This window comes from Triturus cristatus, chromosome 10 (assembly GCF_964204655.1).
Source record: "Triturus cristatus chromosome 10, aTriCri1.1, whole genome shotgun sequence".
NCBI classification, from domain to species: domain Eukaryota; kingdom Metazoa; phylum Chordata; class Amphibia; order Caudata; family Salamandridae; genus Triturus; species Triturus cristatus.
This window is the reverse complement of record NC_140593.1, coordinates 637,411,175-637,437,006: the sequence shown is the minus strand read 5'-3', so window position 1 is coordinate 637,437,006 and position 25,832 is coordinate 637,411,175. Positions and strand designations below refer to the sequence as shown.

General features: G+C 41.9%; 1 protein-coding gene across 6 annotated transcripts in view; it reads left to right on the top strand.

Moving 5' to 3' along the window:
- Window positions 1-25,832, top strand: part of SMARCD3 (SWI/SNF related BAF chromatin remodeling complex subunit D3) — a 1,344,655-nt gene that overhangs the window by 578,781 nt on the left and 740,042 nt on the right. For all 6 annotated transcript variants that reach the window (XM_085632183.1, XM_085632187.1, XM_085632184.1 and 3 more), the window contains exon 6: window positions 10,796-10,891. In XM_085632183.1, the coding sequence (XP_085488309.1) occupies window positions 10,796-10,891 (96 nt within the window). The remainder of the gene's footprint in view (window positions 1-10,795; window positions 10,892-25,832) is intronic.

The window sequence follows — 25,832 nt, the reverse complement described above, 5'->3', positions numbered from 1 at the left end:
TATACTGGCTACCAGTATGGATGACATGTGACTCCTACACTTTTAGCCCTGTGGCTTATGTAACATTTCTTTTACACTAATTTACACACGTATGATTGATTGTCTCTGTGTAATGTGTGTGTGATGCAAAGTGCTCTGACACACTACACTGGTATGAGTGGCGCTATTTAACTAATTCAGTGCATCTGATAGCGAGTGGTTTGGAGGCTTGGTCACTGTTAAAGGGTGCTAGTGAGAGAATCCGTGGTGGAGGTGGTCTTTGGGGGGGTGCCAACAAACATTGTCGCACAGGGCGCCACCACAACTAAAGCCGGCCCTAGTCTGGACCCAAGAAGAGCTTTGAGCATTTACATCGATTGCACCAAGAACATCAGGTCGATTTTTGTGGAGTTCTCTAGGGGTAAGAGAGGTAAGATGGTGTGAAGAGGACTTTATTGAGGTGGACAATCCTCTGCTTGAAGATTTGCTACGCATTGGCCAAGCAGCCACCTCCGGAAGTACTGAGTGCTCATTCAGCCAGGGGCAAGGGTGCTACCACTGCATTGGAATGCAGAGTACCTTTTCTTGACATCAGCCAGGCTGAGACATTGACTTCAGTGCACATTCATGAAACACTACTGTCTTGACAATCAGGTCTGCTAGAGGGGTATTTCACGTGTTCAGTCCGGCAGGATATTTTGGGTCAGAGCCCACTTCACAGACCCTCCAGCTTCAACAGATATGGCTCGGGTTTCTATTCTAAAGGTAAGAAATCTGTAGTTAGAAGTATCTATCAGAGATATAAGTAAGTTACCATTGGTAACACTTTTTTGGGTGGATACTCTACCTAACCACAGATTCCTTACTCCCATTCCATGGATTAACCTCGTTTTGCCATCTGAAAAGGTCCCAAGTTAGATGTAAGCATACTGGTACCTCCAATGTTCTGCAATCTGTATTTTAAGGCGTGGAAAGAGTTAAGCATGAAACTGAAGTCAGCACACACAACCTGTTTGCAGCTCTGCTCCGTGTGGGGCAAAATTAAATCAACGTGGAACCACACACCGCCACCTAGCGGTGCGCTGGAGCACTGCTGTGAAATCGTTCAGATCCAGTCTGGTGCCTGGGCAATATTCTAAAGGTGAATAATCAGTGTTTAAATGGAGTATCCACCAGAAAGAGCATTTGCGAAGGTAAGTAGCTTATTGTTCCTGAACTGGAAAAAAGTATATCACAAGATGTGCCCTAAATAGGGTGGACAGTCTCAGTTACTTAGACTGCCAGCCTGATGTGCATAGGGCAGTCAGTTTTAGGTTGCCACTTGCAGAGCTAGCCAGTGCTGCACTGTCATAAACACGGCGGTTCTTCTGACTCGTAACAAGGCAGATGGGCTGCTCCTGACGAGGCGTGCTCCTGCTTGTAGGATGTTAGGAGGGCCTGTGTAGTGTTTTGCATGTTTGTGGGCATCTAGAGGTGAGTGTACAAGGGCTTGTGTTCCATCAAGAATTAATCCGAATAACTTAGTGTTAGGTGAAAGTCAGATGTTGAATCCATTCGGGTTTATATTGTTGTGCCAGATTTGGACTAGTTGTGTTTGGTGAATAGGAACAGTTCAGTTCTGGTGGGATTGATGTTAATATAGGTTCTGGACATCCATGTCTGTATGATGTGCAGGTAATGCTTGAGGCACTGAATATTAAGAGAAGAGGAGATTTTCATGTCATGTTGAGTTTTGTTGGTTTACTAGTTTACTTTAAGGTTGTTGGTAAATATAGTTCCAAGGGGGTCCATGTAAATGTTCAAGATGAAGGGGGACAGGATGGATCCCTGCTGGACTTCGCAGGTGACAGGATGCTTCTGGGATCTGGAGAGTTCCAATTGAACTGATATTTGGCATGCAGATAGTCCGAGAACCAGTAGAGGATGTTGACATAGAGTCCTGTTTGAAAGGTTGAATGTCTGGATGAGGTTGGGAAGGTCCAGAAGTATCCATAGGCAGGTTTCTTCTTTGTATCCTTTAGATAGCATTGTCTCCTATTTGTAAGGTAGCTGCGTCTGTGCTGTAGTGTGATCTGATCATTGGTAGTCATGAAGAGGATGACTGACGTACTGATATTGGAAATGTGCGCAGACTTTCAATTTCAGTGATTTTGTCAATGAAAGGTAAATGGGGATGATGGGCAGAATGATGGTGAGGTCATCGCAGTCTAGGGTGGGTTTCTTTAGGAGTAGGAAAATCTGGCTAGTGTTGAGGGTTTCTGGGAAGATACCTTGGGTAAGGAGGCGTTGACAATGAGAAAGAGTGAGAGATCGTCTACAGTGAGGACTTTGATGAAGTATGAGGGCAAGAAATCTTATTTGGCCCTGAGGGAGTTGAAGCCACTGGTGAGGAATGTATAAGGGACAAAGTTGAAGACTAACCATTGGGAGATTATGCATGGTGGTGGCGGGGGGGGTTGTAAGAAGGATTGGTGCAGTTTATGTGCTGTCAGATCTGTATTTTGTCACTGAAAATCAGCTGCATTGGCCTTGTAGTTTTCTCTGGAGTGTGGGACTTTTGGGTCTGGAATGGGGTGATGCAATGTTTGAGTTCCCTTTTTTTCAACTTTTTTGTTCTTTTTTTAGAAATATAGCCAACAAAAAGTGTTAGATATCAGATTAAGATTCGGTCTTTATTTAGAAGACATTGTCATATCATTGGGCTATACAACAAGTTCTACATATAGCAATGCAAATTATATTAGCAGTCTCGAGTTATTGTATTTTTTCACAATATAACTGAGGAGCTCCAGATCACCTCACCAATTAACGGAATTATTCCCATAACATCCCTTATGTAGCACAAAGTAAGACTACCCGAGTCCTGACTTGTCATCATATCTTACAGGGGAACCTCTTGCTAACCTATTATATGATTTGCTGTGTTTCAGGCCTTTATCACTGCCTCACTGTGATTCAGCCATGTGGGGGGTCCTTCCATATAATGCCATAGGATATTATTTAGTTTGCCATGACAAGTCTGTCCACCATAATGAGGGTTGGTATGGGGGAGGGCGGTAGGGGTGGGGGGCTGAAGGTCCAGACATTTCAAACCACTGGCTGGGAGTCTCCATTGTATTTCCTAGGATCTGGCATAGTAATTCCCCCTTCAAATATTCCTCTACAAAGGGTAGAGAGAAAGAGATTCTGGCAGTCCCATTATCCTACAGCAGTGTGTGCTTTAATCTGGAGTATGAGTCAGATATCCAGAATGCAATATTCTAAACTAAACATCGAAATTGGTGTTGGGGGGTACCATCCTATAGAGTGCTACCCTGATAAGCAGAGAGTGAAAACTTTCTCCAATGCAATATGTGTGCTTTAAAATGTATTAAAAGATTTGTCAGGTTCCTTTCCACGAATGTCTCCAAAATATATTCCAAGATATTGAAAGCCCGCTTTTTTATATTCAAAGTTCCATTTGGAGGTGATCAGTCTGTGATGGGGAAAGGGATTGATTTTGGCCAGCTAAAGCAGAACCCAGATTATTGACCGTATTTGTCCATTATGTCGATGATACTAGGATTTGAGTGGACCAGGTTAGCAAAATATAGAATGCAAACATCCACCTATAATGAGATCTTATCTTACCATCCATGATCCCTCCTTAGACTTGTAACTAAAGCATCCCTTCTGATCTAGTATGGCAGAGTTCGGGAGTGAAGAGGAGTGGCGAGAGGAGACATCCCAAACCTCTTGACCTTTCCCAGGGGAAAAGTGGTTGACAGTGAGCCATTGATTCTAACTCCGGCTAACTGTACTGTGTATAGCAATGAGATCCATGATCAAAAATATCAGGCCAAAGACCCTCTGTTTTATTGCCATTTAACAAAGTCAAATGTCTTTTTGGCATCTAGCAACAAGAATATGGCAGACTCTGCTACACCTCTACCCTAATCTAAGCAGCCATATATGCTCCTTACATTGTGCCAAGCCGATCTTTATGGCATTAAGGTGAATGATGGGGGTAAATTAGAGAGTTTTCCTCTGCATAAGGGTGGTTAACCACAATTTTTTCAAGTATCTTTAGCTCAACATTAAGTAGGGAAATTAACCTTTAGGGGGCACATTTGTCATGGGGAGGCAATTCATATTTTACGCATACATAGGTTGTGTTTTACCCAAGTGATCTCACTTTGTTTAATGTAAGGAAGATGGTAGTAACAATCATGGAGCAAGATACAACTCAGTAGTTATGTGTTGTTTCCTTATATTTCATATACTTTCTCATATTTTAGTTTCCAGAACTAGGTACAGCCTTACCGCCTCAATGGCATTTCTTGTGGAGAACTGGGCATGAGCAGCTTGCAGCTGTTCCAAGCCCCCCATGACCATCCCACTTGGTGTGGAAATGCCCGGTGCAGGTGTCATTTCCTCTTCCATGTACCTTCCACAATACCTGTAGTGAGATCTCTCTCAGTACTCAAGATGCTGGTGCCCCTACCTGTGCTGTTAGTTCTGGGACCCGTGTTCTGGCATACTCTTCTTTAACCACCAGGACATTTGACGTTCTCTCAGTTCTGAATTCTGCATGAGTTGCCTTGTTGTTTGTTTTCAAGGACTTCCTGGTCCGTCTCCGTCTTCTGCATTCTCCTGGATATGCGTAATTTGGGAGGTGCTCCGATTTATCTCAGTATTACAGTATATAGTGAGTCACTGATTTCTTTGCCTTAAATCATAACAAAAATTCACTTTGTCTTATTGCTAAAACGACGAATGCCTTACAGATGAGCGCTGGGCTTAACCTCCAAAACTATATTTCTTAGGAACCCGGGACTCTCTGTATATCAAGCATCTTTATCAACCAGGGTGACTCCCATGTGATGCTAAAGCTTGCCCTTTCTCTTCTTAAAGCATTTTTATTGAAAATGTAATGCATTTTTGCTGAATTATGATACTGTGTAAAGTATGATGCTTGGGTCACACAGGTCTTTCTTATAGTTAGTGCCTTGATGGATCAGATGCATTGGCCCTGAGGAAGGCCCTTATTGAGTGTTGTCCCCTGCATGAGGTAGAAATTCATAATCTTTTAAAGGATATTAATTGGGGGCTGCGGCCCTCATAGAGACAACATTGAGTGCTCGGACTGAAATACAAGATAAGCAATTGAACACAGCATGTATTGGGAACATTAATGAGCAATTGTCAAGGAGCATATTTAATGCAAAATACGTTTTAATTGTTTATCTTCACTTACAAGGTCGGTTGCACTGAGTAACGGCACATAGAGTATAAACAATGAGGAATTAATGCTTGAAATCAATCACTAGGGGCGAGCTGTTGTATAGCAACAAGGTCAGGTAGTAAAAAAAACCATAATCAACACTTAATCAAGTCTGTGTTGGAAAGTGCACTCAATATTACTTTATCTATGGCCGACTGAGGAAAGTGTATTGCATAAATCAGGTGTCTCCAACCTTATCTGTAATAGGAGTTACTCATGTTCAATGAAAAGCATCCTGATCTACTATTAATAATGTTGAAATAGTAACCACATCGGTCAGAATTACATTAGAGACCTCCACTTGCAAGATTACCAGCAGTGATCACCTCAGTGTATCAGGCACGGTTGCTAGCAATAATGTAAAAATGCTTTGTCAATGTGGAATGCCTCTAAGTGGGTAGTACATAACCATGTTAATAATAATAGTAATAATGATCCCCAACCTTTACTAATGTATCAATCAAATAGCAGCTTTAAATATATTTTGAAATTCAACCATTTTTCTCTAAAAATCAGTTTAGGAATTCTGAAACGACATTTTCATCTTGAATAGACATTTTTCAGTTTTGGTATACATATATTAATTCAAACAAGCAAAAGCTTCTAATTTCGTAGACTGTGCTGCACACTGGAGACCTGCTTACAGGCAGGGCCGCCTTAACAGTATTATAGGCCCCTGGGCAAAGGAGTGCACTGGGCCATGCCTGCACAACCACTCACAGGAATAAAAATATTTAACGGAAAATTAGAGTTAAATTCTGGTCTGCATGGAGCCCCTATGCTCGTGGGGCCCCCGGGCAACTGCATTAAGACGGCACTGCTTACAGGTAGTTTGAGAGCTACTAGTAGCTCACACGCTACTCATTGGAGAAGCCTGGCATGGGTGTTTGTTTTGGGTCCTACCCCCAGAGGCCTGAACGGGATCTTTCTTGAACTTACACATAGTTAAGAAAAATGAACATGTAGGAGAAGCTAAAGCCCCTCTCGAGTAGTGCTTCATAATGTTCTTTTTCTTTATATCACATAAGGTTTTCGACTACTGCACTATCAAGCCAGACCTAAAAGGTAACTTATCTTTATTTACAATATAATATGTTGACAGCGTTCCACCAGAATAAATATAGTTTCCTCCCAACACTTTCTTCCCACTGGCATGCTTCCTCAGCAAAATTGCATAACTTTGACATCTGACAGATTCTGTGTGTTTACATGTAGACAGAGGAAAGGCTCTATTTTGTACATATAAGCTATTTGTAACTACAGATGGCAGCGATGCTGACCAAGATGGAGCAAAATCCTGGTTTTCCGCATAGATTTCATCGTGATTACCTCACTGATACGCTCAGAATGGGACACAGCTGTTATCTGCTGTCACAGCACACTACACAAGTGCCTCATAGGCTGCTTGAAAGCTACAGGAGGCGTAAGCAAAATTTGGAAATACTCGCTGCTTTTATGACATATTTAAAAAAATCAATTTTAAACTGCACTTTTCCTTCAACGGTCATTAGGGCTGTGAGATACCGTCAATCCCCCCCCCCCCACTCACCTGTTGCGGCGATAGTAGATCTGGGTCAGCTGACAGCCTGCACGCCTCGGTCCGACTCGGTGGCTATCACCGTTGAGCGGAGGGCGGACAGGCAGACCCTGTTACTTCCGGGTTAGGGGTGGTTAGCGCTCTAGCCTCGCCCTCGCAAGACGATAAAGGGTGCTCGTCACTCCAAACGCGCAGCGGTTGCGCGCAGGGTTGTGCCTAAGAACGCCTAAGACAAGCCAAAGAGAAGCCCGTCTGCGCCCGTCCGCGCTGAGGACGGGCTGTCCCTCATTTATCATGCCCTTCGACAATCAGACTCAGGGTGGTCGTAAGTACATCTACTCTTCCACGACATTACTGTCTTTTCGACCTTGTACCCCCATATCTTGTTCCTTGTGCATTCTGCCTTGCCATTATTTCACTTGTGCTGGTTGTGGCTTCACTACTGGTAAAATGCAGCTCTCCAAGACACAGCAGAGCGTTAAGCACTATAGGGGAAAAAGAAAACCCACTAAGGGCCCTATCACCTCCCCGTCCCCTCTCCATTTCTGGAGCCTAAATTGTAGATCGCTCCCTAGGAACAAACTAAACATCTTCGATTTTATCACTGAGGAATCACCTGACGCTCTGTTCCTGACCGAGACTTGGATTCAGGCCAGCTCGGGTCCCGACATTGCCGCAGCCGTCCCTCCTAACTATGTTGTGCTGCATCAGGACAGACCCTTAGGTAAAGGTGGTGGAATTGCAATCATTTATAAATCTATCTATCAATGTAAACTGGAACCTCTACATCTCCCAGGTAGTGAGGCTGCACTGTTCAAATTTACGATTAATCCTCGAATGACGCTCTCCGGTCTGCTAATTTATCGGCCGCCCGGAAATGCCGCACCTTGGATTCCCTCACTTACTGATTGCTTATCAGCAACACTACTAAAATCTAATAATTTCACCATTCTTGGTGATTTAAACATTCACTTCGATGATGTCAACAACCCCCTCAATAAAATCCTTCTTTCTGACCTTGAGGTTTTTAACCTCAAACTCTGTAACTCTGGAGCCACTCATAATGCTGGCCATCTTTTGGATCCTATCATCTCTACTCTCTCATTTGACTGTACCCACTCTGCCCGCCCGCTTGTCTGGTCTGATCACTATGCGGTTCACTTTGTACTACCACCTGCTTCATACTCTGCCAGGGTCCATGCGGATGAAATTAAATCATCGTATCGCTGGGACAAGCTCAATATAGCCGATTTTAACCTGCGTCTAACTGAGTCTATTCCATCCTCCATCAATACTGACCAGAATCTGAATGTTTCCATTTCTGATTGGCTGACAGATGCAGTATCGACTCTTGTCCCTCAATCCAGGAGCAAACATAGATCCTTGCGCCCACCAGCACCCTGGTATTCAGAGGAGCTGAAAATCCTACGCTCCAAATGCAAAGCCCTGGAGAGGAAATGGAGGGCGTCCTATTCAGCTTCCTCTAAAGTGATCTACAAAGAAGAACTAAAACTTTATCATGCAAACTGCAAACGTGCTAAGGCCTCCTACACTGTTTCCACAATCACTTCAGTGCAAAACTGTCCCCGAACTCTTTTTGCCACAGTTAAAAAACTCACAGGAGCTGATACTGTCCCCGCACTGCCGGCTTTAGATGCCACACAATGTAATGCCATTGCAGACTTTTTTGTATCTAAGGTTGAGGGCATCCATCAATCTCTTGCTTCCCTTCCCTCTCCAACTGATTCCTCTCTACACGGTCCGTATTGTAATACCTCCACCTCCCCCACTGAGTATATTTACAACTGGACACCATTTGACGACTCTTCTTTCCTATCCTGCTTAAAAAGCATCAGGTCTGGATCTCCGCGGGACCCAGTCCCCATGAAGATACTCAAACAACTTGACCTTGAACCACGAAGATTCCTAATGAGGCTATTAAACGTCTCGCTCATCGAATCTCGAGTGGAACAGGACTGGAAACATGCCATGGTCGTCCCCCTGCCGAAAAAATCTGGTGCTGACATCACAAATCTTGCCAACTTCAGGCCTATATCCCTGCTGCCAGCCTGTTCTAAAATCCTAGAACGCCATGTTAACACCCAACTTAATGAGTTTGTTGAAAACATGGGATATCTCCATCCGTCCCAATCAGGCTTTCGCGCTAATTATTCCACCGAATCCGCACTCCTAGGGGTAACTGAGCGACTCCGAAACGGTATCGATGGCGGTGAGACCTTTGCGCTGATTCTTCTTGACTTAAGCGCTGCTTTCGATACCGTGTCCCACTCCATCCTATTGGAGTCTCTCGGTTCCCTCGGTGTTGCTGGATCTGCGCTCGCCTGGGTGTCCTCATTTCTTAAGGAGCGCACCTTTCAGGTTTTCTCAAACAAAGCTGAATCTGCGATTCATTCCTCTGCCTACGGCGTCCCCCAAGGGTCTATATTGAGCCCTCTGTTGTTTAATATTTACATCAGACCACTTGCTTCCATCGTAGAGGACGCCGGTCTGTCTATATACTCATACGCAGACGACACGCAGATTGTGTTCTCTCTGTCTAGCAGCAGGGCTCAGGACACCTCTGCCCTCAAAATCGGCCTCTCTCGCGTTGCAGCTTGGATGCAAATGCATCTGTTAAAGCTCAACGGAGACAAGACCGAGGTGATCATACTAGGCAAACAAAAAGATCTCTGGGGTCCACGACATTGGCCCAGTGACATGGGTCCTCTGCCTACCCCTGTGCCTGTTGCTCGCAACCTCGGTGTCCTAATCGACGACAAACTCTCGATGAGGCAGCAGGCAACTAAGGTCGCTGCGATCTGCTTTAACACCCTTCGCTGGTTGCAAAAGATCATATGGATGCTGCCTGAGTCCACTCGTAGAACTGTCGTACAGGCCCTTGTGATGTCCCATATCGACTATGGCAATGTGCTTTATCTAGGAGCAGATAAAGCTACAATCAATAAACTCCAGGTTGTACAGAACTCAGCCGCCCGCCTGCTGCGTAATGTCCCAAGGAGAATGTCCGCAATGCAGGCTCTACGTGACCTCCATTGGTTAAAAATCTCGGATCGAGTGGCCTTCAAAACTTTGTGCATCCGCTTCAAAATTCGCCAAGGCTCCGCTCCGGCCTACTTGCACAATCTTGCGCAGCCATATCAGCCTGGCCGCCTTTTGAGGTCATCCAACAGTGGCAATCTTGTGATTCCCAGAATCCGACTGGCAAAAATGGGAGGCCGTTCATTCGCATATCTGGGCCCCAAGATGTGGAATGCTCTCCCATTGGCGCTTAAAACAGAACCCAGTCTTCTGGCTTTCCGCAAAAAGCTGAAGACCCTCCTGTTCTAGTTCCAGATTCCTCCGGTCTAGTGTTTCCCTCTTGCAATTACTTGTTTTCCGATTTCTCCTCCAGTCTATCCCTGGCGCCGGGAAACCCACCGCGGGTAGCTGCGCGCAATATAAGTTCAATAAAATAAATAAATAAAATAACATGCCTCCGGTGTGTGCTGGTCAGAAAGAGCTATAGGGAAATTACTTGAGCCGCTCTACTCGAAGCAATGCACAGTTTGGTCAGAAGGTCCTCAGAAACGTATGTGCCTAGGTCTAAACTGTACGATGCTGCCATATCCTGCTCCCTTTCTTTTCTATTCACTGTGTACGTTGAAAACGGCCAAGGGATAATGGATTAGGGTGAAATTATCTTTATGGTGATAAACCGTAGACTCTCTCATTATCAAAACCTTCCTACCCCAGCTCTATGCCAAAAGAACACAGATTGATCCTTTTTAAACGAGGGAACTGGTGAGGATAAACATTTATATGGGGGACTCAGGATTTCACCCTGAATGGTGCAGCTTTGTGTGTGGTATACTGGGTGGGCAGGGCTTTGGCTATGCAGTTGTAGAAGCAGCCTCCACCACAAGACTGCCTAGTGCCCGCACATTGAGAATGTGAGAGAACCACAGACCAGGAGTAACAGAGTCCCCTTTAAGCTAATTTCTCCTTTTTTTCCTTAGCCCAGTAAACTGAAGCGAAAGTTTTCCTCCTTCTTCAAGAGTTTGGTGATCGAGTTGGATAAAGATCTCTACGGTCCCGACAATCATCTAGTAGAGGTAAGTTTTTTTTTCTCTGTTATAGCATTAATTAACTCTTCTTGAATGACAGAAAGTACTATTGGATGCTGTTGGGATGACAGCTGTGCGGGAACTTTCGTGCATTAATCAGAATTGTGCATTATCAATAACATGCAGAATAATAATCTACACTTAAATTCACATGTGTACACTGATTTGATTTTTTATTTTTTACAAAATACTTTATTGATTTTCACAAGGTATACAGAAAGCATATATTCTATTAAGCAAGGTTGTCCAAATTTACATGTGCATATATAGAATGTGCGTTATGCGCCTTTATGGATACCATGAGCCTAACCTGGGCGTCCAATGGTAGAAGAGAAAGGGACAGGCAAAGGAGGAGGAAAAGGAAAGAAAAAGGAGTAGAGAAGAGAAGGGGGGGCCACGACTAGACGAGCTGTAATATTGATTTCCATATCTATACATAATTTGGCACACGGGCGGCATATTGGCAACTTTACATAATTTGACTTTCTAGTTATCGTACTTGTAATAAAGAACATTTCACTTAAATACAATTATTCAGGTGCAACTACAGTGAGGTCACCGGTTATGGCTCAGTGGTGAGGGCTTTGGTCATGGGGGTTCAGCGACCTGGATGACGGTTTCCATGGAGAGTTTTGTAGTACTATGTTGTCCGCCCCTCTGAGATAGATGATCCAGTTTATCCAGCTCTTGTATGCAGTCTTACTCGTGTCCTTCCAATTGGCAAGAACCGTTTTCACTGCCGAAGTTAGTAACAAGTCAAGTAGGTCTTTGTCAGAATCATCTCTCAAGTTTGTGTTTATGCATGCCGTGGGCAAATTGAAGGAGTCTCTGACCATAGTACACTTAAACACACCATTTATGAGGTCAAAGATTTTGTCCCAAAACGATTTAAGTACAGTACACTGATAGATAAGAAGGGCTAAATCCCCTGTCTCCTGATTACAGTTCCAGCATGTTGCATCTTTCCTGAGCCCTACTGCAAATAACCGGGCCGGGGTCCAAAATGCCTTCTGTAGTAGTCAGTATTTGGTTTGGGAGAGAACCGGGGAGATCTTATTACGGGAGACGGATCTCCATATTTAGGGGCAATCCTGTTCTTTTGGTGGCTCTGGGGGCAGTTGCCCCCAGAAGGCTGTAACCTTAAAATTAAGTTTAGAAGACTTTGGGCAGAGGAGTTTGTATATCTGCGAGACTTGGTGGCCCAGTTTGTTGATATTTGTCACAAATAAGGAGATTGATGGTTGGGCGGTAGTTAATTTGTTTTTTTGAGGGCGATCTAATTTTTAAGAAGTTGTAGAACTCAATGTCTGTAACGCCATACCTCGCTTGGTGGGCTGAGAATGTAATTGGGATTGTTAAGTTTTCTAGTTGATGAGGGAACAGTATTCCTTTCTTAATCCATGTGTCTAGGGTTAGGCTTTTGCCTTTGTACATTATCTTGCTATTGGCCCAGATTGATTCCTATTTAGACCCTTTAATACTATGCTCTATCTTTTTATTCACCTTAAGTAGTGCTATTTTTGTGTGTTTAAAAATTGACTTGGAGTTAAGTGGGTATAATCTATTTGTTGTTAGAAGTGCAAGGGGGCTTAGATTATTAAGAAGGGCCCCCTCAACCTCTATCCATGCCAGGGTGTAGCCGGCAGGAGGAGTAATCCACTATGTGCCTTGTTTTGCCAGGAAAGCCAGCTGGTATCGTCTGAAATCCGCTAGGTTCACCCCTCCTAGTGTTTTATCTAGTCTTAGTTTTTAGGTCTCGGCTAGCGAAGGCTGCGCTTGCGCAGTCTCGCTTGCGAGATTTAACGTTTTTCAGTAGTGGGGCTTGAACCCGCCCCTCTTCTCCATTGGCTTGCCTCTTAAATGTTGGTCAGCCATTGGAGAAGAGCTTTGTCTGTCGAAACAAGCACCGTCTTTTTCGGATTCGGGGGCATGTTTTTTCGCTTCTTTCTCTTTTTGAAGCCCGTCCCTTTTACACTGGTGGGCGTGTTTGTATTTTTTTCTTTTTACAGGGACTTTCTCGTGTTCATTAGGTCTCGGCTACCGAAGGCTGCGCTTGTTACTGTTTATGTGCCGAATTTTTATCCTGTGAGAGTCTCTTTCGTTTCCTATTGTTTTGAGAGATTTCCCCTTTAGTTTAACTTTCCCCACCTGGATGCCCCCAAGAGATGGAAGGTGTATGATTCGCTGCGTTGGGTATCCATGCCCAGTCCATGGACCCTGCTGTGCTTTTACATTTTGCTGAAACTGTAGTGGAGACCGTGGCCGGCTGTTAGTGATAGAGATCAGGGTGTATATAATATCCCTACTTCCACGGATAGAGTAATCTCACAGTTACACGCACATACATTCTTCATACACTAGGGCCCATTTCACTAACATACGCTCAAATACTCTACCAGCAACAACCTGTGGAAAGAAAAACTCCTAAACACCCTGCATCTATATCGGGGTCGATAAGATCTAGTTATTGAGACTGCCCTTAAACATAATCTAAACAATCTATACAATAATAATCAAAATAAGATACTCAATAATTGACAAGAAATAATAACCAACACCATATTCAAAATTATATTGCTTTATCTAAAATTAGTCAAAGAAAATCAATCAGAATAAATCATTTTTCTCATAGTTACCTATTCTAGCTAAATGTCAGAACGGATCAGGACAAGTCTCTCGGTAAAGTCTCTCAAGACGAAGTCCTCTCAGCAAGCGGCAAAAGGCAAATGGCAAGTGGCAAAAACCCTCTCTAGGCTAACAATTCTTATAGTAAGTCGAACAAAGGAAAATATAATTTGTATTGACTTCTTCCGTCAAACCTCTGAGCAAGGCGAGAAGGAAAGGATGTAGCATCGCTACATTTGAAAATCTCCGCTCAGGAAAAATCACAAAATAAACATAACGGAACAGGAACCAAAAAAAAAACATTTGTATCTTGTAATTTCCACGTCTCCTCGGCAATGAGATCACAGTTCAGAGTCTTTCTTTAAAGCTCCTTTGTTTTCCAAAGCTGCCAAGGACGCTTCATTCATTTGGAGATCGCCCAAAACTGCTGCTGTCTTCACGGAAAATTTCAACCAGGCAAAGCAAGGACTGTGGTCAGCTGACTTCAGGACCATATTCAGCAAGGCTTTCTCTCGTCACAGATTTCTACTCGAGGCCAGGTTTTACATATCGGCCATCTTTGTTTAGGCCACAATAGGCCACAATAGACCATCTTAATTAAAAGAGACAAAAACAACGTTACCACAGCATAGTGATTGAACAGTGTTAACCCCACTAATACCCTTATGTGTATGCAATTATCTAGCTCTTGCAACATAGAAAAGCATTAATTCGAAAAGCGTTTCGTGCTTTAAAAATAAACAGCACTCAGCAACGTTTAAACATGAAAACATGCACATTATTGTTAAACAGCACACTTATGCATTCCCACGTGTAATTCTCTCTTGTTAAAACAAACAAGTTGATTAGTATAAACACTTACACAAGACAAATAATTAATAATTAATAATTAATAAATTAATATAACAAATAGACATGCCAGAGCTTCAAAACCCAATTAATTTTCAAACTGAAAACTCTGCTCTAGCAATCCCCCCTTTGGTGATTTTATCACCAAATAAACCCCCAAAAAAAAAAATTAGTGAAAATTTAGTCCCATTTTAGGAGAAATCGGAAATGTCTTTTTCTCCTTACACAACACTACACACCAGTCACTCTTTCATCATCCCTCTTTGTTTCTAAATAAACACTCTCCCTCAATTCTTCTAATTCAATTTCTTGTGGTTCTCTTTTCAACCTCTTGTTTTTCTTCTCTTTATTCAATTTCTTCTTCCCTCCCCTGTTTTTACAACACACACACACTAATCTCAGTATCAATAAAGCAATAATTATGCAAGTTAAAGGAAACAATATTCTACCTATAATAGTACTACCTATTTTTGCAATAAAATCTTTAACAGCTATCACCTTATTAGCTATTTTAGTCCATAAACTCTCAGCTTCAAGTGGTACTAATTCTTCATGCAAATCAGTAATATTTTTGATATAGACCTTCAGGTCTTTGCTTTCATCTGGAATGTAAGTGCAACAATGTTGAACTTTCAGCATTCCACAAACTCCACCCTCCTTGGCCAATAAAATATCAAGGGCAAGTCGATTTTGCATTGACATGGCACGTACGGCACTTAATTCCGTATTCACTAAAAGAAACCCTCCAGCGGTATTTGTCGATAAGCGATCCACCACTGTTGACAATTTCCGAATTCCATAAGCATTTAAAGAAATTCCCACTGCTGGAATTAAAACCCCAAAAATATCACCCACTATTTCAGACCAGGTTTCTCTCTTGAAACGCATTAGTAAATTAATATGTTCTACATCATTTATTTTATCTATATGAAAAATCTTTGGAAAGACCAGACCCACATAACACGTGCCATACCAATGGTCAGGCAACTTGTAATAAGCCTTGTTCCCACAAACATAATACACTCCTGGGAAAACTGTATCTTCTCCACCTCTGAAACCCCAACCTGTTGCAATGAAGTATGTATCATGGCACTCACTAGTCCCAACAAAATATGTATCATATTGGGATTTCCTTCTTGTAATGCATAGCTTACCCTTCTGTGGTACATCTAGAGCTAAAGTTGGACTAGCCCCATTTCTCAATTCTTTCCCCATCTCAATGTCCCAAATTGTCTCACTCACTTCATATTTCCCTGCTTTCTCATGCATATTCAATCTCCTTTCCTCTACCATATCCAGGAAAGCTTTCTCCTCTTCTTTCAGACTGCAAGTTAAATTATTCTTAAAAATGTAATCTAATGTTAATCCTTTCTCTTCAATAAAAATTTCACCAAAAGTGTTAGCTTCTTTAGCTGGATTCAGCTCTTTGTTCATTGGCAAATGCCCAAAAATACTATCTCTGTTAGACATCTTATAATCTATTTTCCCTAACAAATAAAAAACACTACTTAATATACTACATGAAATACCATATGTAGCTGGCAAATGATGATAAGTAACACCCTCTGAAACGGATGCAGGTAATTGCATACAAACGTAGCAATCCCTTACTTCCATTGTTTTCACATATTCATACAACAACTTCGAAAAAACATTACTAGAAAAATTATTAATTGACCTATCTTTGTGTATGTAAGTATTACTAATTCTAGTCAAAACTACTTTTTGTGAATTCTTCTCTATATCTGTCATATTTTCTGTATGCATCTCAAATGTAACTTTAAAAGTAACTAATAAAACTAAAACTCCCCACAATAGCATTAATAATCCAGTACAGCAGCAGCACATTCTACACCATCTTTTAAAGAAGGCACATCTACTTTGATTATCCTCTATGTTAGCCATTTTATTACTTTGACCTTGTCTTTTGACTTAGCCTCTACTACTCCACTACTATTATGCCTACTATTATGCTTTGGATTACTTCAGACAACTGAATTTCAGACTTTCTCTTTTCACTTTTCCTCCAAGTGATTTTTCAGTTCACTCAATTTGGATATTCATCAGTTTTCACTCCTTCTTCTTCAGTAACATCAAATTGTATCAGATCATCAACAACATCTTGTGCATCTGACTCTTCTCCAATGTCAGTCAGGATAACTTTTAAGATTCCTTCTTTTTCCTCAACCACTTTTCTCAAGATCCCCTCCGGATTATCTCGAGTCACTGTTTCTTCTTCTCCTTCTTCAGACAGTGCCACATAAGACCATTCCGGTGATCTGTACTTTTGGTTGGGTCTTTTTATTCTTTTTATTTCCTCAGGTTCTCTTGATTCTTCTTGCTCCTTTCTTTTTACTTCATTTTGACTCGATACTTCATTCACTTGTTCAGCTTTCGATGTATTTGTTCTTATTACTCTGTATCTCAATCTCTTTACTCTGTTGTTAGGCCAACGATCTCCTTTTATCACCTTTTTCGGCCTAATTTCTTTATTGTTTCTTTCTCGAATCCAAGTTCTCTTTCTTAGAACTCGACCTTCTGTTTGTTCATTCTCACTCTCATCCAATTCTGTTTCAAGTGCCTTCTGTTTTCGTTTTCTAGCAGTTTTCTTTTCCTCCACAGTTTCTTTCACCACTATTTGAGACTTCCCTACTCCTGTCCCTCCTCGGGTCTCCGACACGCAATCTTCTTGCTGTTTACTTGTCCCTTCACCTAGCTTATCAAGAATGTTCCCTACACCTCCTCGGGGGTCTTCCGCAATCTGTCCCTCTCTATCTTTTTCTGACCCTGTTTCTTCAGGTATAATCTCAAGTGGTTCTTCAGTCTCCTCCTCTTCTGATTCAGGAGTAATCTCTGTGGAATTGCTCTTCTCTCTTCTTTTTTCTTCACTGCTTTTTGAAATTTCAGGCTCTCTTACAGAATCTGATCTCCTTTCTGAGACTCCCAATGGTTCTCTTGGAGTTTTTTCTGCTTCTTTTCTCACTGATTCTGGGTCTTCATCATCACTGGAATCTGATTCTTCAAAGTACTCTTTACCAGTTCCCTCTTTTGGGTTTGGAACTCTCAGAGTATGACTCGCATGCACCCAGTTTTTCACACCAGCACACTTCACTGCAGTTGTCGTTGTTAGAATGACTTGTCTCGGCCTTCCCCACCTTGGAACTAAGCAATTTCTTCTTCTGTGCACCTTAATCCTCACCCAGTCTCCTGGACTCAGATCATGAGCTTGCTTCTTCTCAAGTGTGGTAGCTTCTTCTCCAACCTGGTGAAACACAGAATGAACTGCGTCAGCCAGGCCTTTACAGTAATCCAAAATCATGTCATCAGTTATTGTCATCAACTTATTGACAGGTACAAATGCATGGCGCATTGCACGTCCCATGATTATCTCGTGCGGACTTAAACCAGTAGTTCTATCTGGAGTAGATCTAATAGTCATTAGCACTAGAGGCAAGACGTCCGGCCATTTCATGCCAGTGGCTAAGCACATTTTACCAATCCTGTTTTTAATTGTGCCATTTATCTGCTCAACCACACCAGAAGCCTCTGGTCTGTATGCACAATGTAGCTTCTGCTGTATGCTTAATGCTTCACAAATCAAACTCATGAGTTCATTATAGAAGTGTCCACCTCTATCAGACTCAATCGTCACTGGAAACCCGTACCTAGGAATCAACTCCCTTAACAGTAATTTTGCCACTGTCACTCCATCATTTCTCCTAGTCGGATAAGCTTCAACCCATCTTGAAAACAAACAGACTACCACTAGAACATACCTCAGTCTATTCACTTGGGGCATTTCAATGAAATCAATCTGCATTCTTGTAAAAGGACCTCCTTCTCTGCCTATTGTTCCCAGACTCACCACTGTCTTTTTCCCAGAGTTAAATTGCTGACAAATCAAACACCTTTGACAGATGCTCTCTGCAATTGTCCTGAACTTTGCATTGTACCAGGTCTGCTTGAACGACCTAATCATCGCATCCCTCCCCAAATGTCCCTGGCCATGATACATCCTTGCCATTGACGACAAAATGGAGTTGGGCATTACTGGTCTGCCATCCCTATAGACCCAAACATGGTCTTTTTCTCTTGGGGCACATCCTGCCTTAATCCAATCTTTTTTCTCTTCCTCTCCTGCCTCATCCTGCAACTGCTTCACTTCATCCCATGTCTCTAAGGCATTAGTAAACATCACAGAGCAAAAAGACATTTCTCCCTCTCGTTCCCTATTAATTGACTGATTGGATTTCGCACAGTATTGAGCAATGTCATTTGCATAACGGTTTCCAACCGTGATAAAATCCTCCCCTTGTCCATGGGCAGCACACTTTACAACTGCTAACTCCTTAGGCAGCTGTATCGCCTCAAGTAATTTCCCAATCACTTCAGCATTCTTTATTGGAGTTCCACTCGATGTCAAGAAACCTCTTTGTAGCCAAAGCTGGCCAAAATCATGCACCACTCCAAATCCATACTGACTATCAGTCATCACAGTCGTCCTCAAATCTTTCCCAATTTCACAAGCTCTTGTCAATGCCACCAATTCAGCAACTTGTGCAGATTTCACTCCTTTCAATGGTGATGCTTCCATAACCTCTGAAACTTTGCACACCGCATATGCTGCACATAGCACACCATCATCATTTCTCAGGCATGAACCATCCACAAACAACACATGATCACTCTCATGTAAGGGAAGATCCCTTATGTCTGGTCTCGGTTTTGTACAATAATCAAGCACATCCAAACAATCATGATCATCTTCCGTTTTCACACCCACATTTTCAATATCCGGCAAAAGTGTCGCTGGATTCACATTTACACATCTCTCAAGAGTCACATTCGATGCTCCTAGAATCACTTTCTCATATTTAGTCAACCGACTATGTGACATGTACTGAGTTCTGCTTCTTGTCAAAAGAATTGCCACATTGTGAGGTACGAATACCCTTACAGGATATCCCATTATGATTCCCTCACTCTGTTCCAGACTCCTGCATGTTGCAGCCACAGATTTCAGACAACCTGGTAAACCCACAGCTACAGGGTCAAGTGTCGATGAGAAGTACGCAATAGGCCTTCTCAGTAATCCATGCTTCTGAATTAACACTGAAAGTGCACATCCATTTCTCTCACTGCAGTACAATTCAAACTCCTTTTCGTAGTCAGGCATACCCAAAGCTGGAGCCTCACACATTCTATTTTTAAGCTCTTCAAATGCTGCCATTTGTTCTCCATCTAGTTCCAATGGGTCTGTCATCTCACTTTTTGTCAGTTTAATCAGTGGCTTTGCTATCAGCGAAAAATTAATTATCCACTGACGACAATAACCCACCATCCCCAGAAACATCCTCACTTCTCTCTGGGTCTTTGGAGCTTTCATTTCCCTGATTATTCTGATTCTGTCATCAGTCACTTTTCTCAGACCTTTTTCAATATTGTGTCCAAGATAATGCACCTCTTTCTTGCAAAATTGCAATTTGGCTGGAGATACCTTTAACCCTCCATCTGCCAGATGATTCAGTAAAGCTATGGTATCTACTTCACAAGCTTCTCGTGTCTTTGATGCCACAAGTAGGTCATCAATATATTGTACTAGTACTGAATTTTCAGGCATGATCAAACTCTCCAACGATTTTTTCAACAACTGATTAAATATCGAAGGACTCTCTGTATACCCCTGTGGGATTCGACACCATGCTAAAATACGCTGGCCAAACCTAAATGCAAAAATCGGCTGGCTGTCATGATGCAATGGAATTGAAAAGAACGCATGACACAAATTAATCACTGTATACCACTCAGCATCATGTGGAATCTGATACAGGATCACTGATGGATTTGGCACAATAGGACAACATGCCACCACAATTTGATTAACTTTTCTCAGATCCTGTACGATCCTAAATTTCCCATTAGGCTTTTTTAGCCCCATTATCGGTGAATTACACGGACTACTCAGTAGTTCTCTCAGGACTCCCTGCTGAATCATTTTCTCAATTATAGGAGTTATTCCCTCAATTATTTCTGGTGTCATTTTGTACTGAGGAATGTTAGGATATGTAATTCCCTCTTTCACTGCAATTTTCACTGGATCTACATTATTCATCAATCCCACATCCTCTCCAGTAAAATCCCAAACTGTCCTTTTCACTGTGTCTCTCAGCTCTCGAGGCAAATCCTCTGGATCAAACACAGCAAATGCACCAATTAACTCCCTTTCCCTATTTTCTAGAGTCACTCGGTACAAAACATCCTCATCTGGTGTTTCAAAAGCTATTCCATCCGGTGTACAAAAAATTGTGCAGTTCATCTTGCATAACAGATCCCTACCTAACAGGTTCACTGGACTCGTGTCACAGACAATAAATCTGTGCATGTCTGAAAAGTTCCCTATCTGTACTCTTACTGGTTCCGTAAGACGTGTTCTGATTTGTGTATTGGCTACACCAACTACTTGGATTGCTTCATCCGAGAGAGGAAGATTTCTAATATCTGTTGACCTGACAGTTGATCTTGTCGCACCTGTGTCTACTAAAAAAGTAACACTCTCTTCATTTATTTTCCCATCCACAAATGGTCCTGCCTGGTCTATTTCTAGAGTTGCACCAAGTATGCACTCTTCCTCCTCTCTTCGGCACCGTCAATAATCACCCTCAGATTCACTCCCTTCATTCTTTAACAAGTACTGTTGTACCTGATTAGAACGCCTTGGTTTGTTTACCTGCTCATCATTGTAGAATCCCGAATCCTGATTATACTTTTGTGCTCCTCTATTCTGCGGCAAGGGCGGTTTTGGCTCTTGACTCTGCTGTCTCACAACTTTCTGCTGTTGCTGCTGTTGATTATTCCCCTCGTTCTGCACCTGTTGATTTAAGGTTTTACCCTCATTATTCACTAATGGTGGATTCGTACAATCATTCCTCCAATGTCCCAGTTGGCCACAGTTGTGACAAGGAAACTTCTTTTTTGCTTCCTCAAGATTCCCCTTTCCTTTCCCTGCATATCTAGGTCTATTCCCTGCATTATTTCCTGGATTATTCGCCTGTTCCATCAACTGTGCTTCCTGTCTTTCTGCAACTTTCACTTGTGCCCACATTGCTTTCTCTTTCAGCTTTCTTTGTTTTGCTTCAATTTCATCACTGAAGTATTTAGCATGTCTCAGAATCTCATCTATTTTCTTACTCTGCCAATCCACTGTGTGCTCACGAATTCTCTCACCAATTTCAGGTCTCAGGCCATATACAAATCTGTATACAAAATGACTCAAATCTTTGTCACCCAGGTGTTCATCTCCACTGAATTGTTTAAACGCCAGTATCAGCCTCTCGTAAAAAGCATGAACTGATTCTTTTGCTTCCTGTTGTGTTCTATCTATTTTTACCCAATCTGTCTCTTTTGCAGGTACTTTACTCTTCAGGTATACCATCACCTGATCGTACTTTCTCATTACCTCTGGATCTGGTGCTCCTGTTCTTGGATCTCTTGGATATTCCTCAGTAGGCCAACTCACAACTATTTTACACTCAGTCCACAAATCTGCTGGAACAATTATATCAAACAGACTATTCAGGTCAATCCACAGCACTTTTGACAATTTCACAAACCTATCTACCTGCCTATACCACTCGACGGGCTGTTCTCTCAATCGAGGGAAATCATTCGTAAATGATAAAATATCCTGTCTGGTCCATGGAACATGTACATATCCTCCTCCAGGTATTTCTCTCATAGGATAATTATCCACTGGTTTCTCTTTTTCTCTCACTGGAAAAGCTGAATAAGTTGTTCTATCTTCAGATTCCTCTCTTTTCTTATACCACCTATCCTTCCATTTTTCTACATCTCCCCATCTTCGCAATAATGCAACCATTTCTTTAATCTGTCCTGTTCTACCAGTTGCATTCAAATTTTCAATATCCTTTTCTGAAAAATCCATCCTGTAGGTTTTTTGCAAAGCTTTAACCTTATCAATGTCAACTCCCTGCTCATTCGCTATTGCTCTTAACCTGTCATGTGTATTTCTCGCTCTCCAGGTAATGTTTTTACACATAAACATTAATTCACCATCATGATGACTTTTAAGAATTTCCGTTGGAACTGTCCCTGTAACAAGCTCTTCTAATTCTACCCGTAACCTAGCCACATCAATTGCTTGTGAATCTTTATCCTTTTTCTGAAGAACTTTCATCCAATCGTTCAAATCTTCAGCTGTTATTGCAGTAGTTTTTCTCACTGGAACCACTCTCTTTTGCGGTTCTAAAATTGGCATCCCTGAACAACTAGCTTCACTAGCATCTAATATTTCACTACATGTGTCATGTCTGGATTGTCTCAGGTCACTACTTCCTGTCCTTTTTCCTGAATCTCCTGAAGGACCAACTGAACTTATCAAATTATTCCCAACATATGGAATCACCAAACCATTTTCACCTATTCTCTGCTTGTCAAACACAGGCATAACCGGACCTATTGTTACAGGCACCGTAACAGCTTCCAGATTCTTCGTTAACTCCCTAATCTTTTCAGTCAGCTCTGTTGTAGTTCTAGCTAACTCTCTTGCATTTTCGTCACCACTTCGATTCCCTTTCTCCCCGAAAGAATTACCACTTCTTGATTCAGATGTCACATTTTCTGTCTCAATGATACAAACTGTATCTCTTATTGGAGAAACAACTGGTGTACTCTCATCTGGTTCTGGTCTATATGGAGGTGGTCTTTTGTAAATCATGTCATTCAAGACTTCATCCTCATATTCATTAACTCCATATCTTCTCATTTCTGACTCAGGAACCCTCTCTGCTCCTTCTTCAACTGTTCTCATTGGATATAATCCCTCTGACATACTAGCATCTCGCCACCCTTTCATTCGATCATGATGAGTCTCACGATCATGTCTCCTCCCAAACATGTACCTGTACTGTCCTCCAGATCTCTGTTTTTCTCGCTCATGTACTTCCTCTTCCCATTCCACTAAAGCCTCAAACTGTGTAGGTCTTGGTTTCGGGTCAAGACATAACATCTTTTCCCGTAAATTTCTCAACACGGCTAAATTAAATGAACCATGTTCTGGAAATGCTAGAACACCATCCTCTTTGGTATACCTAACCCAATTCTCCAACCATATACAGGTATGATACCCATATCTTGCAGCCATGTAGGATGCAGGTGTTTTCGGTGGAGGTAACAATTCACCCTCTCTTGTCTTAACATCTTTATCCTTGTTAAACCACTTTTTAATTTTTCCAAAGAATGTTTTCTTCTTTTTCTCTTCTTGGTAATACATTTTAGTTTTTACCAAAACTTCTACTCTTTTCCCCGTATTATATATATACAATACAGATTTTCAACCAATAACAGCGCGACTCACACTAACGCACCAATCCTGGAGCGTCTACGTCACTAGAATAGCTCTTCCAATCCTTGCGCGGCTCACACCAACGCACCAATCCCAGCGCGAACACTATTCTGATCTATTATCCAATCAGAGCGCGGTCTTCCTGACGTCAGCAGTCGCTGCAGTCGCTTGTCTCCTGTCACTCGTCTACCCCTCCTTTACAAAAATCTTTTCAGTAGACTTCGTGTCAAAATTTCTACAAATTCTATTAGTTACAACATATAAACATCTCCATTGTCTTCTTCGCTAACCACAGAATAGTAAAAGAAATCTATTTCACAAGAACCTCTCGTTGACACAGTAGCACATCCCCCTACTCTGCCCTTCTAACATACATTCATTAACTGTTTCCTCTAGGACTTGTCCAAAGAGTCTTACAATCAACTAAATGTATATGCATTCACGCACATTCATGCAAGAAAATATAGTACATACACACAGAATCCTGCCTTTCCCGAGAACAGCAAACAATCTGCTCCACTACAGAATTATAACACACATTAACCAAGCAGTTTACCCTGCTCAGTTCCTCAAACAAGCTCAGAGAATACCTATTACTCCTCCCGCGAACCAGAGTTTCACAGATAACCTTCACTACCATACACACTCCTTATTTACCAGAAATATATTCTAATAGTAACATACAATAATGTCACTGATTCCGAACCCAGACAATGTGAATTTTCCTGCATACATACAGGACCAACAATCCCGTCTTTCCCGAGAGCAGCATATACTTCCCTCTGCCCTACTACGGAACTGCTACCAGCTTCCAAATTCCAGAAGCACTACATATAACTCAACATGACAACTCCAACATATAGTATTAGTACATATACCAACATCAATAATCAATAATCAATATGTAATCTAATCAGATCAAGACAATCATCAATAACCATCCTCTGCTACCAGGAAATTGATAGAGATCAGGGTGTATATAATATCCCTACTTCCACGGATAGAGTAATCTCACAGTTACACGCACATACATTCTTCATACACTAGGGCCCATTTCACTAACATACGCTCAAATACTCTACCAGCAACAACCTGTGGAAAGAAAAACTCCTAAACACCCTGCATCTATATCGGGGTCGATAAGATCTAGTTATTGAGACTGCCCTTAAACATAATCTAAACAATCTATACAATAATAATCAAAATAAGATACTCAATAATTGACAAGAAATAATAACCAACACCATATTCAAAATTATATTGCTTTATCTAAAATTAGTCAAAGAAAATCAATCAGAATAAATCATTTTTCTCATAGTTACCTATTCTAGCTAAATGTCAGAACGGGTCAGGACAAGTCTCTCGGTAAAGTCTCTCAAGACGAAGTCCTCTCAGCAACGATCCTCACCAACGCAGATTCGGAACGCGGCAAAAGGCAAATGGCAAGTGGCAAAAACCCTCTCTAGGCTAACAATTCTTATAGTAAGTCGAACAAAGGAAAATATAATTTGTATTGACTTCTTCCGTCAAACCTCTGAGCAAAGCGAGAAGGAAAGGATGTAGCATCGCTACATTTGAAAATCTCCGCTCAGGAAAAATCACAAAATAAACATAACGGAACAGGAACCAAAAAAAAACCATTTGTATCTTGTAATTTCCACGTCTCCTCGGCAATGAGATCACAGTTCAGAGTCTTTCTTTAAAGCTCCTTTGTTTTCCAAAGCTGCCAAGGACGCTTCATTCATTTGGAGATCGCCCAAAACTGCTGCTGTCCTCAGGGAAAATTTCAACCAGGCAAAGCAAGGACTGTGGTCAGCTGACTTCAGGACCATATTCAGCAAGGCTTTCTCTCGTCACAGATTTCTACTCGAGGCCAGGTTTTACATATCGGCCATCTTTGTTTAGGCCACAATAGGCCACAATAGACCATCTTAATTAAAAGAGACAAAAACAATGTTACCACAGCATAGTGATTGAACAGTGTTAACCCCACTAATACCCTTATGTGTATGCAATTATCTAGCTCTTGCAACATAGAAAAGCATTAATTCGAAAAGCGTTTCGTGCTTTAAAAATAAACAGCACTCAGCAACG